At 47.3% G+C, this 9,163-nt stretch overlaps 1 protein-coding gene across 2 annotated transcripts in view; it reads left to right on the forward strand.

Moving 5' to 3' along the window:
* The window catches only part of miso1 (mitochondrial inner membrane subdomain organizer 1), a 30,534-nt gene extending 21,655 nt beyond the window's left edge, over positions 1-8,879 (forward strand). For both annotated transcript variants that reach the window (XM_090218959.1, XM_090218960.1), the window contains 2 exons: positions 5,170-5,333; positions 6,911-8,879. In XM_090218959.1, coding sequence (XP_090075085.1) covers positions 5,170-5,333; positions 6,911-7,165 — 419 coding nt within the window. In that variant the 3' untranslated portion in view covers positions 7,166-8,879. The remainder of the gene's footprint in view (positions 1-5,169; positions 5,334-6,910) is intronic.
* Positions 8,880-9,163: the final 284 nt, after the last annotated feature.

Consider the following 9,163-nt stretch of genomic DNA (forward strand, 5'->3'; position numbering starts at 1 on the left):
GTTGGCTAAAGGTATGGTAGACCCCTGTTGGCTAAAGGTATGGTAGACCCCTACTGGCTAAAGGTATGGTAGACCCCCTCTGGCTAAAGGTATGGTAGACCCCTGTTGGCTAAAGGTATGGTAGACCCCCTCTGGCTAAAGGTATGGTAGACCCCTACTGGCTAAAGGTATGGTAGACCCCTGTTGGCTAAAGGTATGGTAGACCCCTGTTGGCTAAAGGTATGGTAGACTCCTGTTGGCTAAAGGTATGGTAGACCCCTGTTGGCTAAAGGTATGGTAGACCCCTGTTGGCTAAAGGTATGGTAGACCCCTGTTGGCTAAAGGTATGGTAGACTCCCTCTGGCTAAATGTATGGTAGACCCCTACTGGCTAAAGGTATGGTAGACTCCCTCTGGCTAAAGGTATGGTAGACCCCTACTGGCTAAAGGTATGGTAGACCCCCTACTGGCTAAAGGTATGGAAGACCCCCTACTGGCTAAAGGTATGGTAGACCCCTACTGGCTAAAGGTATGGTAGACCCCCTACTGGCTAAAGGTATGGGAAGAATGGATGGAGTCACATGCCCTTCAAGTTTACCAACACACTCAGAGCCCACAGGGTAAAGGCCAATTACAGTATGATAATGAGGATTAGAATTCACCTCCCAGCTGTTGAAAAGTCTAGTCTCATCATTCACTCAGCTGTCCCCAATTAGTCATTTAAATCTATACTAATCCCTATTAGAGCGTCATAACTGTTGCCCATAGACCGTCTGCTGCACTCTTACGTAACCGTCTCTAACATTTCAATGTATTTATTTAGATTTAACGAGGCAAGTCAGTTAAGATCAAATTCTTATTTACAATGACGGTCGATGCTGGGCCAGTTGTGCGCCGCCCTATGGGACTCCCAATCACGGCCGGATGTAATACAGCCTTTTTTCGAACCAGGGTCTGTAGTGACGCCTCTTGCACTGAGATGCAGTGCCTTAGACCGCTGTGCCACTCAGGAGCCCGATTGTGTCAGCCGTAGACTGTCAGGTGGTCTTTAACATAACTGTGTCTGCTGGTCTCTTTAACATAACTGTGTCTGCTGGTCTCTAACATAACTGTGTCTGCTGGTCTCTTTAACATAACTGTGTCTGCTGGTCTCTTTAACATAACTGTGTCTGCTGGTCTCTAACATAACTGTGTCTGCTGGTCTCTAACATAACTGTGTCTGCTGGTCTCTTCAACATAACTGTGTCTGCTGGTCTCTCTAACATAACTGTGTCTGCTGGTCTCTAACATAACTGTGTCTGCTGGTCTCTTTAACATAACTGTGTCTGCTGGTCTCTTTAACATAACTGTGTCTGCTGGTCTCTAACATAACTGTGTCTGCTGGTCTCTTTAACATAACTGTGTCTGCTGGTCTCTAACATAACTGTGTCTGTTGGTCTCTTTAACATAACTGTGTCTGTTGGTCTCTTTAACATAACTGTGTCTGCTGGTCTCTAACATAACTGTGTCTGTTGGTCTCTTTAACATAACTGTGTCGGCTGGTCTCTAACATAACTGTGTCTGCTGGTCTCTAACATAACTGTGTCTGCTGGTCTCTTTAACATAACTGTGTCTGCTGGTCTCTTTAACATAACTGTGTCTGCTGGTCTCTAACATAACTGTGTCTGTTGGTCTCTTTAACATAACTGTGTCTGCTGGTCTCTAACATAACTGTGTCTGCTGGTCTCTTTAACATAACTGTGTCTGCTGGTCTCTTTAACATAACTGTGTCTGCTGGTCTCTAACATAACTGTGTCTGCTGGTCTCTAACATAACTGTGTCTGCTGGTCTCTTCAACATAACTGTGTCTGCTGGTCTCTCTAACATAACTGTGTCTGCTGGTCTCTAACATAACTGTGTCTGCTGGTCTCTTTAACATAACTGTGTCTGCTGGTCTCTTTAACATAACTGTGTCTGCTGGTCTCTAACATAACTGTGTCTGCTGGTCTCTTTAACATAACTGTGTCTGCTGGTCTCTAACATAACTGTGTCTGTTGGTCTCTTTAACATAACTGTGTCTGTTGGTCTCTTTAACATAACTGTGTCTGCTGGTCTCTAACATAACTGTGTCTGTTGGTCTCTTTAACATAACTGTGTCGGCTGGTCTCTAACATAACTGTGTCTGCTGGTCTCTAACATAACTGTGTCTGCTGGTCTCTTTAACATAACTGTGTCTGCTGGTCTCTTTAACATAACTGTGTCTGCTGGTCTCTAACATAACTGTGTCTGTTGGTCTCTTTAACATAACTGTGTCTGCTGGTCTCTAACATAACTGTGTCTGCTGGTCTCTAACATAACTGTGTCTGCTGGTCTCTTTAACATAACTGTGTCTGCTGGTCTCTTTAACATAACTGTGTCTGCTGGTCTCTTTAACATAACTGTGTCTGCTGGTCTCTAACATAACTGTGTCTGCTGGTCTCTAACATAACTGTGTCTGTTGGTCTCTTTAACATAACTGTGTCTGCTGTAGACTGTCGGCTGGTCTCTTTAACATAACTGTGTCTGCTGGTCTCTTTAACATAACTGTGTCTGCTGGTCTCTTCAACATAACTGTGTCTGCTGGTCTCTCTAACATAACTGTGTCTGCTGGTCTCTAACATAACTGTGTCTGCTGGTCTCTTTAACATAACTGTGTCTGCTGGTCTCTAACATAACTGTGTCTGCTGGTCTCTTTAACATAACTGTGTCTGCTGGTCTCTCTAACATAACTGTGTCTGCTGGTCTCTAACATAACTGTGTCTGCTGGTCTCTTTAACATAACTGTGTCTGCTGGTCTCTTCAACATAACTGTGTCTGCTGGTCTCTAACATAACTGTGTCTGCTGGTCTCTCTAACATAACTGTGTCTGCTGGTCTCTCTAACATAACTGTGTCTGCTGGTCTCTTTAACATAACTGTGTCTGCTGGTCTCTTCAACATAACTGTGTCTGCTGGTCTCTCTAACATAACTGTGTCTGCTGGTCTCTCTAACATAACTGTGTCTGCTGGTCTCTCTAACATAACTGTGTCTGCTGGTCTCTTTAACATAACTGTGTCTGCTGGTCTCTTCAACATAACTGTGTCTGCTGGTCTCTCTAACATAACTGTGTCTGCTGGTCTCTAACATAACTGTGTCTGCTGGTCTCTCTAACATAACTGTGTCTGCTGGTCTCTCTAACATAACTGTGTCTGCTGGTCTCTTCAACATAACTGTGTCTGCTGGTCTCTCTAACATAACTGTGTCTGCTGGTCTCTTCAACATAACTGTGTCTGCTGGTCTCTCTAACATAACTGTGTCTGCTGGTCTCTCTAACATAACTGTGTCTGCTGGTCTCTTTAACATAACTGTGTCTGCTGGTCTCTTTAACATAACTGTGTCTGCTGGTCTCTTCAACATAACTGTGTCAGCTGGTCTCTTTAACATAACTGTGTCTGCTGGTCTCTTCAACATAACTGTGTCAGCTGGTCTCTTTAACATAACTGTGTCTGCTGGTCTCTTCAACATAACTGTGTCTGCTGGTCTCTTCAACATAACTGTGTCTGCTGGTCTCTTCAACATAACTGTGTCAGCTGGTCTCTTTAACATAACTGTGTCGGCTGGTCTCTTTAACATAACTGTCAGCCGTAGACTGTCTGCTGGTCTCTAACTGTGCTTAGTGTTTGATTTAGTGGAAGAGACGGTTGGCTTTGATGAAGTGTCGTAGTCAACCTAATGTTTGTTCTCTCCTGTAGAGACAGTTTTATATATAGTTTCCTAAAATCAAAGTAAACACTATTTTAATCCAATTCATTTGATTTGATAGGTATTGGATCATGGCTTGATGTCTGATGAAGGTCATTGTGACTGAAACGTCAACATCTTTTTCATCTTTATCTAATTTAGACCAACATGTATTTTTTCTAGACGTGAGTGTCATGCCTTCTGCCCGCTTTCAAGGGCACTGGACCATAAACGTGTACAAGACTTAGTTTAGCTCCCTTCATCGGACGGAGTTAGCATAGTAAGCCTGTTAGAGAAGAGGGCTAGCTGCAGTATTACGTTATGCTTCTGCCCTGCAGTCAAACTGACTTAGAGGGTATTAGAAAGTGCTCTTACAGCTCCGTCTGAGACCAGGGAGACGAAAGCTCTCCTCTAGTTAAAGAGATTAGTAGACTCTCTCTATCGCTTTGTCTCTTTGACCTGCTGTAGTTTTACGACACAGGCTTGACCTCTGGCCACAGTTATTTAAAAAAAATAATGTTTTGGCATGTGTTTCCTTGCCTGTGCCTTCAGTAATACAGTATCTCTACTGCTGTGGTTGTACATCTTTGCATAGTGCATGTCTGATACTATATCTTACAACCGTCTGTCTTTCAGTTTGTCAAGCTCCTGACTGTGCCACCTTCAGGTCTATGCAATAGACCACAGCCATGGCTAGGAATTCCTTAGCTCAGGTGTACCGTATGTGTGTCTCACCTGGCAGGTCTTCTCTCCTCAGGTGTACTGTATGTGTGTCTCACCTGGCAGGTCTTCTCTCCTCAGGTGTACTGTATGTGTGTCTCACCTGGCAGGTCTTCTCTCCTCAGGTGGTGGTCGTGTGTCTCACCTGACAGGTCTTCTCTCCTCAGGTGTACTGTATGTGTGTCTCACCTGGCAGGTCTTCTCTCCTCAGGTGTACCGTATGTGTGTCTCACCTGACAGGTCTTCTCTCCTCAGGTGTACTGTATGTGTGTCTCACCTGGCAGGTCTTCTCTCCTCAGGTGGTGGTCGTGTGTCTCACCTAACAGGTCTTCTCTCCTCAGGTGTACCGTATGTGTGTCTCACCTGACAGGTCTTCTCTCCTCCGGTGTACTGTATGTGTGTCTCACCTGGCAGGTCTTCTCTCCTCAGGTGTACCGTATGTGTGTCTCACCTGGCAGGTCTTCTCTCCTCAGGTGTACCGTATGTGTGTCTCACCTGACAGGTCTTCTCTCCTCAGGTGTACTGTATGTGTGTCTCACCTGACAGGTCTTCTCTCCTCAGGTGTACCGTATGTGTGTCTCACCTGGCAGGTCTTCTCTCCTCAGGTGGTGGTCGTGTGTCTCACCTGACAGGTCTTCTCTCCTCAGGTGTACCGTATGTGTGTCTCACCTGGCAGGTCTTCTCTCCTCAGGTGTACCGTATGTGTCTCACCTGGCAGGTCTTCTCTCCTCAGGTGGTGGTCGTGTGTATCCACTGGCTGTGCGCCTGGCGGGGGTGGAGCTGACCCCAGAGGGGAGGGTGTGGCTGGAGCAGCACCTGAGCCCGGCCCAGACGGTGTGGCTCAAACTGGTCAGCAGAGAGGAGGAGACACTGCACTGTCTGGTGTCTGTTAGCCGGGTCAGTTACTGTCTGTCTGTTGGCCGGGTCAGTTACTGTCTGTCTGTTGGTCGGGTCAGTTACTGTCTGGTGTCTGTTGGCCGGGTCAGTTACTGTCTGGTGTCTTTCGGCCGGGTCAGTTACTGTCTGGTGTCTGTCGGCCTGGTCAGTTACTGTCTGGTGTCTGTCGGCCGGGTCAGTTACTGTCTGGTGTCTGTCAGTCGGGTCAATAGCTGTCTGTGTCTGTCGGCCGGGTCAGTTACTGTCTGGTGTCTGTCGGCCGGGTCAGTTACTGTCTGGTGTCTGTCAGTCGGGTCAATAGCTGTCTGGTGTCTGTCGGCCGGGTCAGTTACTGTCTGGTGTCTGTCGGCCGGGTCAGTTACTGTCTGGTGTCTGTCGGCCGGGTCAGTTACTGTCTGGTGTCTGTCGGCCGGGTCAGTTACTGTCTGGTGTCTGTCGGCCGGGTCAGTTACTGTCTGTTGTCTGTCAGTCGGGTCAATAGCTGTCTGTGTCTGTCGGCCGGGTCAGTTACTGTCTGGTGTCTGTCGGCCGGGTCAGTTACTGTCTGGTGTCTGTCGGCCGGGTCAGTTACTGTCTGGTGTCTGTCAGTCGGGTCAGTAGCTGTCTGTGTCTGTCGGCCGGGTCAGTTACTGTCTGGTGTCTGTCGGCCGGGTCAGTTACTGTCTGGTGTCTGTCGGCCGGGTCAGTTAATGTCTGGTGTCTGTCAGTCGGGTCAATAGCTGTCTGTGTCTGTCGGCCGGGTCAGTTACTGTCTGGTGTCTGTCGGCCGGGTCAGTTACTGTCTGGTGTCTGTCGGCCGGGTCAGTTACTGTCTGGTGTCTGTCAGTCGGGTCAATAGCTGTCTGGTGTCTGTCGGCCGGGTCAGTTACTGTCTGGTGTCTGTCGGCCGGGTCAGTTACTGTCTGGTGTCTGTCAGTCGGGTCAATAGCTGTCTGTGTCTGTCGGCCGGGTCAGTTACTGTCTGGTGTCTGTTGGCCGGGTCAGTTACTGTCTGGTGTCTGTCGGCCGGGTCAGTTACTGTCTGGTGTCTGTCAGTCGGGTCAATAGCTGTCTGGTGTCTGTCGGCCGGGTCAGTTACTGTCTGTGTCTGTCTGCGCGGTCAGTTGCTGTCTGCGTTTGTCAGCAGGGTTTCAAAATTCAGGGAATTTGCAATAAATTCCATGGTTTTCTCAAAGTTCCGGTTGGAGATTTCCCAGGATAACCAGGAAATCTGTCATTCACCAGGATTTCTGGAAAACACAGGGTCAGTTGCTGTCTGGTCTCTGGTAACAGGTTTAGCTGCTGTCTGGTCTCTGGTAACAGGTTTTGCTGCTGTCTGGTCTCTGGTAACGGGGTCAGTTGCTGTCTGGTCTCTGGTAACGGGGTCAGTTGCTGTCTGGTCTCTGGTAACGGGGTCAGTTGCTGTCTGGTTTCTGGTAACGGGGTCAGTTGCTGTCTGTTTTCTGGTAACGGGGTCAGTTGCTGTCTGGTTTCTGGTAACGGGGTCAGTTGCGGTCTGGTCTCTGGTAACTGGGTCAGTTGCTGTGTGGTCAACCTACAGATGTGTTATTAACCTCCCTCTGTTCTCTCTCCCTCAGGGGTCATTGAGGAGTCTGTGTCTGAATGAGGAGGTGTTGAGGTTGGGTCTGGCACGCACTGTCCCAGTCTCTGGACTCCACCCTCAGTCCCACCTTTACCTGCGGCTCCACCAACGGCTGCTCAAGGCAGAGGTCAAGGCCGAGCGGAAGGGGCGGGGCATGTGGAAAGAGGATAGCCTATGGGAGAGGACCTCACAGGCTGTTTGGGACAACTCACTGGTCAGACTCATCAGGAGGATCTTCAAGTGGACGTGATTGGTTGGTTGGTTGGTTGACTGACTGATTGCTTGACTGACTGACGGATTGCTTGACTGACTGACTGACTGATTGCTTGCTTGACTGGCTGACTGATTACTTGACTGACTGATTGCTTGACTGCTTGACTGACTGACTGACTGACTTCAATTAGGCTTGAAAGTAAGTTCATGAATGTTGCAAGGCTCAGGCCCGTCTCAGAATACAGCTGTGTCATTATTTGTCTGTGTTTGAGAAGTAGATCAGGCCCGTCTCAGGATACAGCTGTGTCATTATGTGTCTGTGTTTGAGAAGTAGATCAGGCCCGTCTCAGAATACAGCTGTGTCATTATGTGTCTGTGTCTGTGAAGTAGATCAGGCCCGTCTCAGGATACAGCTGTGTCATTATGTGTCTGTGTTTGAGAAGTAGATCAGGCCCGTCTCAGAATACAGCTGTGTCATTATGTGTCTGTGTCTGTGAAGTAGATCAGGCCCGTCTCAGAATACAGCTGTGTCATTATGTGTCTGTGAAGTAGATCAGGCCCGTCTCAGGATACAGCTGTGTCATTATGTGTCTGTGAAGTAGATCAGGCCCGTCTCAGAATACAGCTGTGTCATTATGTGTCTGTGTTTGAGAAGTAGATCAGGCCCGTCTCAGAATACAGCTGTGTCATTATGTGTCTGTGTTTGAGAAGTAGATCAGGCCCGTCTCAGGATACAGCTGTGTCATTATGTGTCTGTGTTTGTGAAGTAGATCAGGCCCGTCTCAGAATACAGCTGTGTCATTATGTGTCTGTGTTTGAGAAGTAGATCAGGCCCGTCTCAGGATACAGCTGTGTCATTATGTGTCTGTGTTTGTGAAGTAGATCAGGCCCGTCTCAGAATACAGCTGTGTCATTATGTGTCTGTGTTTGAGAAGTAGATCAGGCCCGTCTCAGAATACAGCTGTGTCATTATGTGTCTGTGTTTGTGAAGTAGATCAGGCCCGTCTCAGAATACAGCTGTGTCATTATGTGTCTGTGTTTGTGAAGTAGATCAGGCCCGTCTCAGAATACAGCTGTGTCATTATGTGTCTGTGTTTGAGAAGTAGATCAGGCCCGTCTCAGAATACAGCTGTGTCATTATGTGTCTGTGTTTGTGAAGTAGATCAGGCCCGTCTCAGAATACAGCTGTGTCATTATGTGTCTGTGTTTGTGAAGTAGATCAGGCCCGTCTCAGAATACAGCTGTGTCATTATGTGTCTGTGTTTGTGAAGTAGATGAGGCCCGTCTCAGAATACAGCTGTGTCATTATGTGTCTGTGTTTGTGAAGTGGGTCATCTATTTGTCAACTGATTGCCCAGAGATTGCTCTCTAAATAGAAAAAGGACCATATTCACACGATTATCTGTACAAACAATCTTTTCTCCTGTTCTTTACTATCGGGGAAAAGTGTGAAACGATGTCTCAGACGAATGGGGGTATCGACAAAATCGTAGACATGGGACAAATTTGTTTTTGACCCACCTGCTTATTAAAGTTGATATATATATATCGGTGGAGATTAGACGCACTGACACGGCAATGACAAGACAGAATAGAAACCAGTCTACTTACAGTTGGTGTTCCCCTTCGTGGGGGTCAGAATATGTTGATGTTTCCATTAGATCATTTAAAGAAACGTGGCTGTCAGAAATCCACATATCTACATCAAACGTATTTTGATTTGTGAAATAAATATGCATTTGGTTAATTCATTTCTGCAATTGTGTTTTATATTCTAGATGTTCAATCATGAATAAGTAGTGCTGCATGTAAAAGCCATTGTGAAATTTGATGGGAGATTGTGATGGGGGATTGTGATGGGGGATTGTGATGGGGGATTGTGATGGGAGATTGTGATGGGGGATTGTGATGGGGGATTGTGATGGGGGATTGTGATGGGGGATTGTGATGGGGGATTGTGATGGGGGATTGTGATGGGGGATTGTGATGGGGGATTGTGATGGGAGATTGTGATGGGGGATTGTGATGGGGGATT

Source organism: Oncorhynchus mykiss, chromosome 24, assembly GCF_057628025.1.
Source record: "Oncorhynchus mykiss isolate SJ-2025 chromosome 24, ASM5762802v1, whole genome shotgun sequence".
Classification (NCBI taxonomy): domain Eukaryota; kingdom Metazoa; phylum Chordata; class Actinopteri; order Salmoniformes; family Salmonidae; genus Oncorhynchus; species Oncorhynchus mykiss.